The 16,694-nt window shown below is 41.1% G+C and overlaps 1 protein-coding gene and 1 non-coding gene across 2 annotated transcripts in view; both read left to right on the forward strand.

Annotated features, from left to right (window-relative positions):
* TAP2 (transporter 2, ATP binding cassette subfamily B member) overlaps nt 1-10,238 on the forward strand; it is a 31,332-nt gene extending 21,094 nt beyond the window's left edge. The window contains 5 exon segments of the mRNA XM_029241831.1: nt 4,818-5,087; nt 5,550-5,831; nt 6,279-6,389; nt 6,652-6,683; nt 6,849-10,238. Of these exon segments, the coding sequence (XP_029097664.1) occupies nt 4,818-5,087; nt 5,550-5,831; nt 6,279-6,389; nt 6,652-6,683; nt 6,849-6,884 (731 nt within the window). The 3' untranslated portion in view covers nt 6,885-10,238.
* Nucleotides 10,239-12,795: 2,557 nt separating this feature from the next.
* Nucleotides 12,796-12,903, forward strand: LOC114908230. Its single transcript, XR_003796920.1, has one exon. It is a non-coding gene; the product is annotated as a U6 spliceosomal RNA (small nuclear RNA).
* Nucleotides 12,904-16,694: the final 3,791 nt, after the last annotated feature.

A 16,694-nucleotide genomic window follows, 5' to 3' on the forward strand; every position in this document is an offset into this window, starting at 1 on the left:
TGTGTCCCTAGATCTGAAGTGGGTCTCTTGTAGACAGCACATATATGGATCTTGTTTTAGTATCCATTCAGCCAGTCTGAATCTTTTGGTTAGGGCATTTAATCCATTTACATTCAAGGTAATTATCAATATGTATGTTCCTACTGCAGTTTTCTTAATTGTCTTGGGTTTGTTTTTGTGGGTCTTTTTCTTCTCTCGTGCTTCCCACTTAGAGAAGTTCCTTTAGCATTTGTTGTAAAGCTGGTTTGGTGGTGTTGAATTCTCTTAGCTTTTGCTTGTCTGAAAAGCTTTTGACTTCTCCATCGAATCTGAATGAGATCCTTGCTGGGTAGAGTGATCTTTGTTGTAGGTTTTTCTCTTTCATCACTTTAAATATGTCCTGCCACTCCGTTCTGGCCTGCAGAGTTTCTGATGAAACATCAGCTGATAACCTTATGGGGATTCCCCTGTATGTTATTTTTTGTTTTCCCTTGCTGCTTTAAAATTTTTTCTTTTTATTTAATTTTTGTTAGTTTGATTAATATGTGTCTTGGTGTGTTTCTCCTAGGGTTTATCCTGTATGGGACTCTCTGTGTTTTCTGAACTTGGGTGGCTATTTCCTTTTCCATGTTAGGGAAGTTTTTGACTATAATCTCTTCAAATATTTTCTCAGACCCTTTCTTTTTGTTTTCTTCTGAGACTTTTTTTTTTTTTGCGGTACGCGGGCCTCTCACTGCTGCGGCCTCCCCTGCCGTGGAGCACAGGCCCCGGATGCGCAGGCCCAGTGGCCATGGCCCATGGGCCCAGCCGCTCTGCGGCACGTGGGATCCCCCCGGACTGGGGCACGAACCCACGTCCCCCGCATCGGAAGGCGGACCCCCAACCACTATGCCACCAGGAATGCCCCTTCTGAGACTTTTATAAATCGAATATTGGTGTATTTCATGTTGTCCCAGACGTCTCTGAGACTGTTTTCAATTCTCTTCATTCTTTTTCCTTTATTATGCTCCTTGGCAGTTATTTCCACCATTCTATCTTCAAGCTCACGTATTTGTTCTTCTGCCTCAGTTTTTGTGTTATTGATTCCTTCTATTGTATTTTTTATTTCAGTTACCGTGTTGTTCATCTTTGTTTATTCTTTAGTTCTTCTGGGTCTTTGTTAAACATTTCTTGTATTTTCTCGATCCATGCCTGAATTCTATTTCCAAGATTCTGAATCATCTTTACTATCATTACTCTGAATTCTTTTTCAGGTAGGTTGCCTATTTCCTCTTCATTTAGTTGGTCTTGTCGGTTTTTATCTTGCTCCTTCATCTGTAAGATATGTTTTTATTGTCTCATTTTTTTTTTTTTTTTTGGAGGGGTGGGACTGTGTTCCTGTCTTATTGGTGGTTTGGCCTGAGGCTTCCAGCCCTGGAGTTTGTAGGCTGTTGGGTAGAGCTGGGTCTTGGTGCTGAGATGAGGACCTCTGGGAGACCTCACTCTGATTAATATTCCCTGGGGTCTGAGGCTGTCTGTTCATCCAGTGATTTGGACTCAGTGCTCCCACCATAGGAGCTGACCCCTGACCCCTGGCCTGGGAACCAAGATCCTGCAAGCTGCACAGGGCGGCAAAAAAATAAAAAAGGGCAGAAAGTAACAAAGAGTAAACAATAATAAAAGATTAGAAAACTAACAGATATGTTAGAAAAAATAAAATATAAATGAAACAACAACCAGAAGGTAAAACAGAATCACAGTAGCAAAAATATAGGGAAAAAAAAGGCCAGAAAAGGCCTTGGCTATGTGGGGTGGGGCTTAGGCATGGGCATCGTTTAGGTGGGGCCGGGGCCTTATGCTTAAGCCCTTGGGGTGGGGGGTGGGAATTAGGCTCAGTGCCGTTGGAGGGGCCCTGATGTGCCTCTGGCCTCAGAGTAGGGATGATCAGGCCTGAGACCTTAGCAGGCTCCCCGTTCACCTTTACTCTTCTTCCCCTACCCCCTCTCTCCCGCACCCTTAGGACCCACATGGCAGGAGGGGCCCCCGGATGGTGGAGGACTCAGGGCCCGAGTGGGCAGGAGAAATGCTATCCACGTTCCCCCAAGTCCTCTGAAACTCCAAGGGTCCCTTCAGGCACAGGAACCCCTCCCCTCCCCCAGCCACCCCTCAGGGGCACTGGTTCCCTCCAACCTCCACTTCTCTTTCCCCCTCGCTCTCCCCCATGTCCTCCCCAGTCACTTGGGGGTTCCTTCTATCCCCTTGGGTGTCAAGGTCCCCCACCAGCCTCTGGTAGGTGCCCTAGTTGTGGGGAGACACGAACTCCACATCCTCCAAGTCCGCCATCTTGACTCCGCTCCCTCCTGTATTTTTAAATTTTAATAAATGCCATTGTGTGATGAATCACATCCTGTTTCTTTTCTTACCTAACACAATGCTTTTGAGCTCTACCTCGGTGTTGGTGTTCGTGAATCCAAACCTGTCTTTATTGATAGGGAAGCAGATCAGGGAGGGGAGGTGTCTGTTTCTATGTAAAATGAACTAGAACTTAAGTGAATTGAGACCAATCCAGGTCCATTTACCAGTTTGTCTCTTAAAATTGTCCAGGGGCTTCCCTGGTGGCGCAGTGGTTGAGAGTCCGCCTGCCGATGCAGGGGACACGGGTTCGTGCCCCGGTCCGGGAAGATCCCACATGCTGCGGAGCGCCTGGGCCCGTGAGCCATGGCCGTTGAGCCTGCGCGTCCGGAGCCTGTGCTCCGCAACAGGAGAGGCCACAACAGTGAGAGGCCCGCGTACCGCAAAAAAAAAAAAAAAAATTGTCCAGATCTTCAAATCTAAGACAACTATCACCACCTTAGTTTGTTTGGGTTGCTATGACAAATGCCACAGATTGCGTTGCTTATAAACAACAGAAATTTATTTCTCAAAGTTCTGGAGGCTGGGAAGTCCGAGATCAAGGCTGCAGCATGGTTGTGTTCTGGGAAAGGCTTTCTTTCTGGTTCAGAGCGGGCACCTTCTCTCTGTGCCATCACATGGTGGAAGGGGCTAGGGAGCTCTCTGGAACCTCTTTTCTAGGGACACTAATCCCCTTCATCAGGAATCCATGCTCCTGACCTAAGTACCTCCCCCAACACTGCCGACTAATACCATTACCCTTGGGGGTTGGGGTTTCAACATGTGAATGGAGGGAACACAAACATCCAGACCACAATACACAATCATACTTTTTCTTACCTATGAAGACTGATTAAATAGCTTTGGGAAATTAAATTGTTTTGGAGAACATGCCAATTAGAAAAGAGTTACATTGTATGAAAGTCAGTATAGATTTCAAACTAATCACTATCAATACTAATAAGGTACTTTGAAAGTGGAAAATCATAATGGAGAATGGATTTGCATTTTTACTTATTTATTTAAAATTTATTTTTTAAAATATTTATTTATTTATTTATTTTTGTCTGCGTTGGGTCTTCGTTGCTGCACACGGGCTTTTTCTAGTTGCAGCGCGCGGACTTCTCATTGTGGTGGCTTCTCCCGTTGCGGAGCACAGGCTCTAGGCGTGCGGGCTTCAGTAGTTGTAGCACACGGGCTCAGTAGTTATGGCTCGTGGGATCTAGAGTGCAGGCTCAGTAGTTGTGGCGCACAGGCTTAGTTGCTCCGTGGCATGTGGGATCTTCCTGGAACAGGGCTCAAACCCATGTCCCCTGCATTGGCAGAGAGATTCTTAACTACTATGTCACCAGGGAAGTCCCTAAAATTTATTTTTTATTGAAGTATGGTTGAATCACAATGTTGTGTTCATTACTGCTGTACAGCAAAGTGACTCAGTTATACATTCTTTTTCATATTCTTTTCCATTATGGTTTATCACAGGATATTGAAGGATTTGGATTTTTTAATTCATTCTTCAGTGGAAGTGTTTAATATAAAAGTTTCCAGAAAAGGTTTAAGTTAACCCTATATTCACCATATTATTACAACCACTAGAACTGTGCATACAGGGCCAATGATGATGGTGGTGATAAAAGGCATCTTCAAGTCATGAGTTAAGACTATTTTACCCAACATAGATAGAGGTAATGAGGTCATTACCTTACTAGAGCCAACAGAGGGGATGAGGTCTCTGAGTAATCGTGCAAAGGAAAATGTCCAGAAGAAAATTCATTAAAAAAAAATTTTTTTTTTGCCTGTGCCACCTGGAATCTTAGTTCCCCAGTCAGGGATTGAACCTGTGCCTCCTGCAGTGGAAGCACAGAGTCTTAACCACTGGACCACCAGGGAAGTCCCCAGAAGAAAATTCTTGAGAAAACCCATAGTGAGTGGAAAGTAGAAGGGGAGTTTATTTCACACCTACTATGAACCTACTCTGCATTTCTTTACCCCACCTCCATCCTCCTTTCACTTTACTCCAGAAGGAATATATAGAATTAACCTACTAACGGCAAGAATACTATTGAACTATTCCATACAGGGCTGGGAATTCTTGGGCTTCTGAAAGCTTGGCTTGGAGAAACTTAGCACAGTGTCTGGCAAAATGCAAACAGTCTATAAATATTGGTCAAAGGAATGAATATTTGTTGAATGAAAGTTTATGTCTCTGGACACATTCTGACTTGCTTCTTTGGGTTACAGGTCTCCTGTTTGGCTGGCCTGGTAGGCTGGACCTCAGGCTTCTTTCAAAGAAGAATGGATGTCTCTTTGCTAAGAGGAACCAGGGTGGGGCCCAGGGGAGCAGAGGCTACTTTGGCCGATTTACTGAGGTCAAAGGCCTCTTCTCCAATCAATGTGGTCTGGCATAATAAACCAGGTATGGGTTTCCTAATTGGGGCTGGTTCATAGTCTTTTTTTTGGTTTTCTAGAAGATTTTGTGATTCAGGCAAAGGCTGACTGTTACTTCACCAATGGGACAGAAAATGTGCAGTTTGTGGTCAGATTCATCTTTAACCTGGAGGAGTATGCACGTTTTGACAGCAACTTGGGGATGTTTGTGGCCTTGACGGAGCTGGGCCAGCCTGACGCTGAGCTGTGGAACAATCGGCCCGATATACTGGCAAGGAGTAGAGCCTCTGTGGATGCGCTCTGCAGACACAACTACAAGCTGGGTGCACCCTTCACTGTGGGGAGAAAAGGTGAGGTGTAAGGTGGGGACTGCAGGGATTCAGGAATCTCCCCCGTGTGAGCCTGGCTGTGGCTCTTCTTCCTTGTACTGGGCAGTTTCCTGCTTCAGGATAGATGGGTCAGGAGCAGGGGAGTCTGTATATGTTCTGTCCTCAATTGTGACTCACTCACTATCCTCAGGGGTCAGTTCATGGTGGTCTTGGGTCCCAGACCCCCAGTTCTCAGGGACTTTAAGGGCTAGTGTCTTCCCAAATACAAGGGGCAATTGTGGGCATGTGATAAAGCCTAAATCCTCCTTGCGACGCTAACATACCCAGCGTTTGAGTCTTTGGGGGTGAGATTTTCCCACATTTCCAGTTTCTACTTGGGTGATTTGGGAAAGAAATATGGGGCTGAGATAACCTTTAATGAAACTCCTGTGTTGGCTTTGTGGATTTCCTTCACCATGTCTCATTTCTTCTCTCCCCCGCTAGTGCAACCAGAGGTGACCGTGTATCCAGAGAGGATCCCAGCCTTGCAGCACCACAATCTGCTGCTTTGCTCTGTGACAGGTTTCTATCCAGGGGACATCAAGATCATGTGGTTCCGGAATGGGCAGGAACAGAGAGAGGGGGTCATGTCCACTGGCCTCATTAGGAATGGAGACTGGACCTTTCAGACAATGGTGATGCTGGCAATGACTCCTGAACTTGGAGAGGTCTACACCTGCCTTGTTGATCATCCCAGCCTGCTGAGCCCTGTTTCTGTGGAGTGGAGTGAGAATCAGCTTATACTTTCTGGACAAAACTCGGCTCAATCTGACTCAAGACCTGTGTTACCTCTGTGTTCATCTTGGCTTCAACACTAGTTCTTCTTCCCTCTGATCTGAGGGAGTCATAGAAATTGGGGTCTTTGGATTGGGGTGGGAAAAAACATGGCTATCCTTGGATCTTCCAAGAAATATGGAGGTGTAATCACCTTGTCACTTACTTCCAACTTTGGGAACTACTGTCCTCTAATGCTTTGGTCTTGGCATTTAGGGGGGCATTATTATTGGCTATAAGGTTCATTAACAGAAACTCCATGAGTACAAACCTTGGCTTCAAAGATGTAGTCCTTCCCTAGATAGCACTGGATTGGTGTCCAGCACAGGTTCTGGGATTTCAGGAAGGTACACCAAATATTGGGAGCTTTTGGCTCACTTTAATACATGTTTTCCATAGGAGCTCAGTCTGAATATTCTTGGAGAAAGATGCTGAGTGGAATTGCAGCCTTCCTGGTTGGGCTAGTCTTCCTTCTGGTGGGGATCGTCATCCACACCAGGGCTCGGAAAGGTAATGAGCTCTGAGGAGTACCCCTGCCCCCTGCCCCCTGGCATTCCCCACTTCCCACTTTTCCTAACATCTAAGGTGCAAGGCAGGGAGGGCTGATCATACCTCTCAGGGATCACTGGGATAGTTTTTTCCTGAAGCCAGAAACATTCCGGAGGGTAATTGGAGATGGAGTTCTGATACTCTGGGTCATCCCCCATCGCTCAGGATAATCACAACATTTGGTTCTAACTGGGGCATCCTATTTCTTGCTTTTTTATTGTAGGACGTGTGGAGACTCTGTTGTCTGGTGCTGAGGTAATGTTTCCTTCCTTAGCTTTTGGTGCCAGATCATTCACCCATCCTTTGGTGGAGGGAGGGTCACGGGGATAAGATGTAAGTGACTCTGGCTGGGTGCGCTGTCTGCTGAGTCCCTGTGCTGGAGGGTGGGGGACTCACGGGACTTTATCACTGTCCCTGCAGGTCCCAAGAGCAGTTCTTCGTCCACAGCCACATTAAGGTCCTAATAGAAGCTTCTCCCCCTGGAGCCTGAAGAGGGTTTGAGTGGTCCTGGATTAAGTGAAGGACATTCATGAGGTCAATGTTCTGGATGACTCCTTTCCATGAGACCTTGGAGGAGTCCTGAACTGATTCTAGAGTCTTGTGTTCTGAGATCACGCATCTCTCATCTTTGTGCCCTTCTTCCTCCTCCTTGTCTATACTAGTCCCCATTTCCAGGGACAGTGTCCAGAAATTCCCCTAAGACCTAGCTCCTTCCAATCCCAAACTTTTTACTTTTCTGTGGTCCAGCCCTAACCCTCTAAGTCGTGATCTCCATCTTTCTCTCTTCCAAAGGCAGCCCCACAGTCTTCAGAAGACAAACGTTCAGATAGTCACTGCTCCCTTTTCATTGTTTTTTAAAATACTTTTTCCTTTCAAATAAAACTGAGATAGAGATTACCACATAAAATGTATAATTCAATACATGACTCATGGCAAAACCCCTGTAATCAATGCTCAGTTCAAGGAACAGAACTTTTCCAGCTGCTGCATAAGTCTCCCTGCTGCAGGCCAATCAAAGCCCACTCCCTCCTCTCAAAAGCAGTCATATCCTTGCAAACTATCTGGGCCTTGAATTTCCTTTGAGGGATGATTTTATTACACTTAACAATTAAAAAAAAATCATCTGTAGGACTATACAGATGGTCTAATTTCGGGGTCAGCTTTGGTAAATTTTGTGCGGTAGATTGATTAGGGTACAAAGTATTTGTCATTCATCTCATGGAGATGTAGCTGGCCCTGGACTTAGACCATTCTGAGAGTACATCTAAAGAGGGCTTACAGCTTTTACTTTCCTATTGGAAGTCCTGAGCCATCAGGTAAGAAGTTTGCCTTCATTGCTGATGGGACCACATAGGCCACGTTAGAAGCACTGGAATTGCTGAGGGAGAGAGTGTCTCTGTGTCCCAGTTGAGCCTCCAGAGGACCCCAGCCCCAGCTACCATCTGACTGCAACCACATGAGAGACCCTCTGTGAATACCACCTTCTAAGCTCAGTCAACTCCCAGAACTGTGAAAAATCATTAAATGGCTGTAGTTTTAAGCCACTAAGTTTGGGTGTAATTTGTTATACAGAAATAGATCATGAAATGTTGTTTTGGGGTGTAATTTGTTATACAGAAATAGATGATGGAATGTTGTTTTTCAAAGAATTTTATCAAAACAACAAATCTACCGGCACAAACTTCTTTATATCCTGTTAGTATCTTTTAATGTTTGTAGAATCTGTAGCAATGGCATCTTTTTGTTACAGATGTTAGTAATTTGTATTTTTCTTCCTTATCAGTCTTGCAGGTGGTTTATCAAAAAAAAAAAAGAAGAAAAAAAGAAAACTCCAGCTTTGTGATTTTCTTTATTATACATCTATTGTCCATTCTATTTCCTCTCTTATCTTCATTATTTCCTTTCTTCTACTTTTTTTTGGCGTGTTTCTCCAGTTTACACAGCACCATTTGTTGAAGACACTATCCTTTCCCCATTGGATATTCTTGGCTCCCTTGTCAAATATTAGTTGAATATATATGGAAGGGTTTAATCCTGGGCTGTCTTTTCTGTTCCACTGGTCTATGTGTCCATTTTAATGTCAGTACTATACTGTTTTTATTACTATAGTTTAAAACCAGGAAGTGCGATACCTCTGGCTTTGTTCTTCCTTCTCAGGGTTGCTTTGGGTATTCTGGGTCTTTTGTAGTTTATGATTTTTTTGCTATACAGGTTGCTAGTCCTACATCATTCACTTAAAACTTGGTATATTAGTCCTTTGCATGGCTATACCACAATTCATCCATTCTCTCTCTTAAAATTAAGACTGTTTCTTTTCTCTTCAGTTACTTTTTTTTTATGTCATCTTGGCACATGTATGAGAATTTATTTAGAATGTTTTTATCTAGGATGGAAGTCTGGGATTATCCAACTACCCAAAGGGATATACACCAATATTTAACATATTTTATAATTTTTTGATGTACAGAATTTTCATAATCAAGACAAAGTTGTCAGTTTTTCTTTTTGAATTTGGAAATAATTTTGTTATTCCTAACCTGGTGCAACAAACATTCAATTACAAGTCTCTTTAAGCTAATGTAGGATTGTTTCTTTTAGATAGATATTGTCTTAGTCCATTCAGGATACTACAACCAAATACCATAAACTGAGTAGCTTATAAACAGCAGAAATTTATATTTCACAGTTCTGGAGGTGGGAAGTCTGAGATCAGGATACGAGCAAGGTCGAGTTCTGGTGAAAACCCTCTTCTAGGTTTGCAGACTGTCAATATCTCACTGTGGCCTCACATGGTGGAAGGGAAGACCCTGGTCTTTTGGGCCCTTTATAAGGGCACTAATCCCATTCATAAGGGGTCCACCTTCAGAACTTAATCACCCCCCAAAGCTCTACATCTTAATACCATCACATTAGGGACTAGGTTTCAGCAGATACATTTTGTAGAGGCACAAACATTCAGAACATTGCAGATATATGGATGTGGATTTTATTATTGTTGTCAATCATGTAACATTTGCACTTTAATATTTTAATAGATACCACCAAGCTCCCACTCATTCATGATGCTACTAATAATATATGAGAGAATCCATTCCCACAGACTCTTGTAAATCCTTTATTTAAAAAACCCAGACTATTACATTTGCCAATTTGGGGGAGAAATATTTCATCACATTGCTATTTGAATTTGTATTTTTTTCTGATTATTGGTGTGTTTGAGTAAATATTTTATGTTTATTGGCCTTTGGTGTATTTGATTCTGTAAATAGTCTGTATCTTTGCCCACTTTTCTGTTGTTTATTTTTGTTCATTTATTTGTTGGTTTGTTGGCAATTTTACATAATAAGAAAGTTAGCCCATTGTCAGCCTTGTGTGTTGCAAAGTTTTCTGAGCTTTACATATTTCTTTAAAATTTATTTAATCCATGCAAATAAATTTAAAATTTTTATTCAAATACATATTTTTATTTATGTCTTCTAGACTTTCTGTCTTGCTTAGGAAGACTCTTTTTCTTTTAAGAAGGATTATTTTAACAGGCTTCTTGAGGTATAATTTACTTACCACAAATTCACTCTTTGTACATGTAAAATTTAATGCTTTCAGTGAATTATAGTTTTTTTCTTTTAATTTATTTTTAATTGAGGTAACATTGGTTTATAACACTATATAAGTTTTATGTTACAACCTTATATTTCTATTTTTCTACACACTAGAGCATGCTCACTGCCAGATTTAGTTTCCATTCATCTTCATAGAGTCTATCCCCTTAACCCATTTCACCCTCCTCCCACTTCTGGGTATTTATCCAAAGACTATGAAAACTCTAACTCGAAAAGATATATGCGTCCCCATGTTTATCACAGCATTATTTGCAATAGCCAAGATATGGAAACAACCTAAGTGCCCACCAACAGATGAACGGATAAAAAAAAGATGTGGTATATATATATACATATATATATATGTATATGCACACACACACACATACAATGGAATACTATCAGCCATAAAAAAAGATGAAGTCTTGTCATTCGCAACCACATGGATGGACCTTGAGTGTATGACCCTAAGTGAAATAAATCAGATGGAGAAAGAGAAATCTGTATGATTTTACTGATATGTGGACTGCAAAAACAAGTAAATAAAAACAAAATAAACAAGACATATCAAACAAAAATAAATGCTTAGATACAGAGAACAGAGTAGTGGTTACGGTGGTGTCTTTTGATTGGTTAATTCAACCTATTTACATTTAGGGTGAATATTGATAGATGAGGACATGGTACTGCCGTTCTATCTTTTGTTTTCTGGTTGTTTTATGTCTCTATTGCTTCTTTTTTCCTTGTGTTTCTATCTGCCATTTTAGTTTGGTGGTGTTAAAGGACGTTTTTCTCAGTTTCCTCTTTTTTAATGTTTCATGTCTCTGCTCTAGGTTTATGTTTTGTTGTTACCATGAGATTTGTATAAAACATCTCATATATAAAATAGTCTTTTTTTCTGCTGATAGCATCTTATCTTCATTTACCTATATGACTTCTGTATTTTTCCTCTTCCCTTTTTATGTTTTTGTTGTCTCAAATTATCCCTTATGTTGTGTTTGTTCTCAGATTGTAGTAGCTATAGTTATTTTTATGCCTCGCCCCCCTTTTACCTTTATGCTACAATAAATGTTTGAAAACCTATTCTGATACAGAGCTGCAATTTTCTGATTCTGTCTGTGTATCACCTTACTCAAAGTTGTGTGTACTTTTTACCTTTTTGAAAGCAGCTCTTTTGCCCCTTTCCTATTTGCCCATTTCTGTTCCTCTCTAACCTTAAAAGAACCTAATTATAGGAATGAGATCACTAGGCAATTGAAACTGACTCCTGACTTATGCTCTCCTGAATGCACACCATGCCTTGTCTAATCTGTTGATTCTTTTCCTAGATAAAAAGCAGTTAAAAAATGACTAGCTCTCTACCCCCAGCAGCTCAAACCCCCCCCCCCCCCCCCCGCAAGCAATCCTGCAGGAGATCACACAGGCAAGATAACATCTGAAGAGAGAGTCAGCCAGTCTGCACTCAATGGAGAATGATGCAGAACCCAGCCTCCTGCCTCGGTGATTCACTGAGATTCTTTCCCTCCATTTTTCCCTTTAAAAACTGTCATGGCTGAGCAGAATCTTTGGAGTTGGTTTGGGAAACATGTCCACCTTCTCCCCAGATTTCTGGCTTTTCTGATTAAAGCACGTTTCCTTCCTACTGACACTTGCCTCTCAAATTATTGGCTTATGAATGGCGAACAACTGAACCTGGGTTCAGTTACATTTTTATTTCTGGTAGAAGAGCTCCTTCTTACATCTTTTGTAAGGAAGGTATATGTTGATGAGCTCTCTCAGCTTTCGTTTGTCTGAGAAAGTCTTTATTTCTCCTTCATCTCTGAATGACAACCTTGTTGGATAGAGTAGTCTTGGCTAACAGTTATCTTTCAGTATTTTGAGAATGTCATTCCACTCCCTCTTGACCTGTAGAATTTCTGCTAAGAACTCTGCTGATAAACTAATGGGGGTTCCTTTGCAGGTTACTATCCTTTTTTCCCTGGATGCCTTTAAAAAATTCTCTGTCATTGACTTTTTTTTTTCTTTTCTTTTTTTGGCTGTGCTGTGCAACATGTGGAATCTTAGTTCCCTGACCAGGGGTTGAACCCGAGCCCCCTGCAGTGGAAGCACGGAGTCCTAACCACTGGACCACCAGGGAAGTCCCTGTCATTGACTTTTGACAATTTTAATATAATGTGTCTTGGAGATGGTCTTTTTGCATTAAGTTAATGAGGGGCTCTATTTGCTTCATTGACTTGTAGATTCAGTTCCTTCCCCTGGTTGGTAAGTTCTCAGCCATTCTTTCTTTTTTATTATATTAAAAAAATATATTTATTTTATTTATTCTTTTTTTTTTTTGGCTGCGTTGGGTCTTCGTTGCTGCGTGCGAGCTTTCTCTAGTTGAGGCGAGTGGGGGCTACTCTTCCTTGCGGTGAGCGGGCTTCTCATTGCGGTGGCTTCTCCTGTTGTGGAGCATGGGCTGTAGACACAGGGGCTTCAGTAGTAACTCGTGGGCTCTAGAGCACAGGCTCAGTAGTTGTGGCTCACGGGCTTAGTTACTCTGCGGCATGTGGGATCTTCCCGGACCAGGGCTCGAACCTGTGTCCCCTGCATTGGCAGGTGGATTCTTAACCACTGTGCCACCAGGGAAGCCCCTCAGCCATTATTTCTTTAAATAAACTTCTCTCATCCCTTCTCGCTCTCTTCTGAGATACCCATCGCCCTAATGTTGCCCTTCCTAAAAGAGTCAAATGGCTCTCACAGAATTTCCGCATTCTAAAAAGATTTCCGTGCTTGCTTTGACAGTACATATACTAAAATTGGAACCATAAAGAGAGAGATTAGCATGGCCCCTGTGCAAGGATGACACGCAAATTCGTGAAGCATTCCATATTTTTATAGATAGCTAGTGGGAAGCAGCCACATAGCAACAGGGAGATCAGCTCGGTGCTTTGTGACCACCTAGAGGGGTGGAATAGGGAGGGTGGGAGGGAGACACAAGAGGGAGGGGATATGGGCATATTTGTATATGTATAGCTGATTCACTTTGTTATAAAGCAGAAACTAACACACCATTGTAAAGCAATTATACTCCAATCAAGATGTTAAAAAAATAAATAAAAAGATCTTTCTCTTTCCTCTTCTACTAGTATCATTTCTACATTTCTATCTTTGAGCTCACAAATTCTCTCTTCCATACGGTCTACTCTATTTCCAGTGCTTTCTCAAGAATTCTTCATCTCGTTTATTAGTTCTTTAACTCCAGAATTTCTATTTGGTTCTTTTTTTTTTTTTTTAGGGTTTCAATCTCTTTGGGAAAGTATTCCTTCTGTTCTGCCTTTGTGAGTTTCGTTGCTCGTTGAGTTTCTTCCTGACAGTTGTTTTGAATTCTCTGTCAGTTAGATCACCATATCCCATGACCTTATGATTGTTTTCTGGAGAATTATTTACTTTTGTGGTACACTATTGCTGTGGTTCTTCATGGTGCTTGATGAGTTGTCCTCTGCCAGCACATTTGAAGTAGCGAGCACACTTCTATTCTGATGAATCGTGGGTTTAGAAGTTAGAGGCTTTTCTTTTGTTTTCCAGTAGGTGGCACTAGAGCACACGGTTTTGGTTTCTCTTACCTGAGCTGCCTCTGGTTATATTTGAGTTCTTCTGTCAGAGGTGTTGCAAGGTGCTCTCACTGTCACTTCTTGTGCCTCTGGAGTCATTGGTGCTTTGCTGCTGCCCGTGTTGCTGGTGTTGCCACTTGAGGCTCTGAGATGGGGGCTCTTCTGCTGTGTCTGGGGTCCCCTGAGTTGCCATTGGCTGTTGTTTCAACCTCCAAGTACTTTCTCTTTCCCAGAGGTCAGGGAGTGGGTCTGATCACAGGGTTGGTTCTCCCCGCAACCAGCCCCCACCCCTAAGTGGGGTCCAACTGTCACCTCATTAATATAACGAGACACCTTTGTGGCTCTCATCACTTTGGAAATTCCAAGTGTTTTAGGAGAACTGTGCCAGGAATGGGGAAAAAGACCAAATATAGATTACATTTTATGAAACCCAATATCACACTCTGGGAAAAATTAAGTTGCCTCTTGTGTAATTAAAAATTTGTTAAGATGATAAGTCTCATGGAAAGGATTCTTATCACAATAAAGGTGGGGAACACAGGGAAATTTTTGGAGGTGATGGATATATTTAACTATTGGACAGCTACATTGATCAGCTCTGGAGGTGCCCTACCTGGGGCCCATCTGCTATGTAAAATAAGTAAAAAACAAATCAAAGCCAAATTGATTGGGTTTTCTCTACTACTAGCAGCAGAAAGTGTCTTCATTGAAATAGTCATGCCATACATTTTAATTCAACCTTATATTTTCACACCAGGTTTCAAATAAAATGAGAGGAATCATTTCTTCATCTCAGATAACAAAGCAAGAGTAAAGCTGCAACCTTGGGATCAAATAAAACTTATCTCAACTGTATGTCTATTGCAGACATGACTATCTCCTTATTAAATTCCTATAGCATGATGACTTATTTAGTGTAAATAATATACAATGCAACTAAGATGTTCAAAAAATAGACTGAATTTGCTTAAAAATAGAATAATAGTCTCTGACACTGGAGGAATTGTGCTCAAATGATTATTACTTTGAAATAAACTTCTAAATCAATCACTTACATTTAGAATTTCCTTCTATTTGACACTGACTCTTCAAATGGAACAAAATAAAAGAATCCTCTATTTTCTCAACGAATTTCTTTCTCTGAGACGTGTCCAACAACTTTATATAATCTATATTACTTATAATTACTTCCAGTATAATAATTTACTTATATTCCCAAAGTCTATGGAATTTAGAATTATATAATGATTTAATAGTTGCACAATGTTTTATACAAGGGTAGAATATTTCTTTGATTTACTTTTCTAGCTTGTTTCTAATCACATACTTTTTGTCAAGTTTGTTTCCATTCTTATCGTCTGTTTTCAGTTTATGTAACTCCTTTTTAATCTTTTGGATTAAATTTACCATTTACCAATCCCATTGACCATTGCAACAAAAAGAATAAAATACCTAGGAGTAAACCTACATAGGGAGACAAAAGACCTGCATGCAGAAAATTATAAGACACTGATGAAAGAAATTAAAGATGATGCCAACAGATGGAGAGATATACCATGTTCTTGGATTGGAAGAGTCAATATTGTGAAAATGACTATACTACCCAAAGCAATCTACAGATTCAATGCAATCCCTATCAAATTACCAATGGCATTTTTTACAGAACTAGAACAAAAAAATCTTAAAATTTGTATGGAGACACAAAAGACCCCAAAGAGCCAAAGCAGTCTTGAGGGAAAAAAACGGAGCTGGAGGAATCAGACTCCCTGACTTCAGACTATACTACAAAGCTACAGTAATCAAGACAATATGGTACTGGCATAAAAACAGAAACAAAGATCAATGGAACAAGATAGAAAACCCAGAGGTAAACCCATGCACCTATGGTCAACTAATCTATGACAAAGGAGGCAAGGATATACAATGGAGAAAAGACAGCCTCTTCAATAAGTGGTGCTGGGAAAACTGGACTGCTACATGTAAAAGAATGAAATTAGAACACTCCCTAACACCATACACAAAAATAAACTCAAAATGGATTAAAGACCTAAATGTAAGACCGGGCACTATAAAACTCTTAGAGGAAAACACAGGAAGAATACTCTTTGACATAAATCACAGCAAGATATTTTTTGATCCACTTCTTAGAGTAATGGAAATAAAAACAAAAATAAACAAGTGGACCTAATGAAACTTGAAAGCTTTTGCACAGCAAAGGAAACCATAAACAAGATGAAAAGACAACGCTCAGAATGGGAGAAAATATTTGTAAATGAATCACTGGACAAAGGATTAATCTCCAAAATATATAAACAGATCATGCAGTTCAATATTGAAAAAAAAAAAAAAAAAGCCAATCCAAAAATGGGCAGAAGACCTAAATAGACATTTCTCCAAAGAAGACATACAGATGGCCAAGAAGCACATGAAAAGCTGCTCAACATCACTAATTATTAGAGAAATGCAAATCAAAACTACAATGAGGTATCACCCCACACCGGGTAGAATGGGCATCATCAGAAAATCTACAAACAACAAATGCTGGAGAGGGTGTGGAGAAAAGGGACCCCTCTTGCACTGTTGGTGGGAATGTAAATTGATACAGCCACTATGGAGAACAGTATGGAGGTTCCTTAAAAAACTAAAAATAGAATTACCATATGACCCAGCAATCCCATTACCGGGTGTATACCCAGAGGAAACCATAATTCAAAAAGAAACATGCACCCCAATGTTCATTGCAGCACTATTTACAATAGCCAGGTCATGGGAGCAACCTAAACGCCCATCGACAAATGAATGGATAAAGAAGATGTGGTACATATACACAATGGAATATTACTCAGCCATGAAAAGAAATGAAATTGGGTCATTTGTAGAGACATGGATGGATCTAGAGACTATCATACAGAGTGAAGTAAGTCAGAAAGAGAAAAACAAATATCGTATATTAATGCATATATATGGAACCTAGAAAATGGTACAGATGAACTGGTTTGCAGAGCAGAAATTGAGACACAGATGTAGAGAAAAGACGTATGGACACCAAGGGGGGAAAGCGGTGGGGGGTGGGG

Source organism: Monodon monoceros, unplaced genomic scaffold (assembly GCF_005190385.1).
Source record: "Monodon monoceros isolate NGI ecotype Baffin Bay Population unplaced genomic scaffold, NGI_Narwhal_1 Super_Scaffold_3, whole genome shotgun sequence".
In the NCBI taxonomy this organism is placed as follows: Eukaryota; Metazoa; Chordata; class Mammalia; order Artiodactyla; family Monodontidae; genus Monodon; species Monodon monoceros.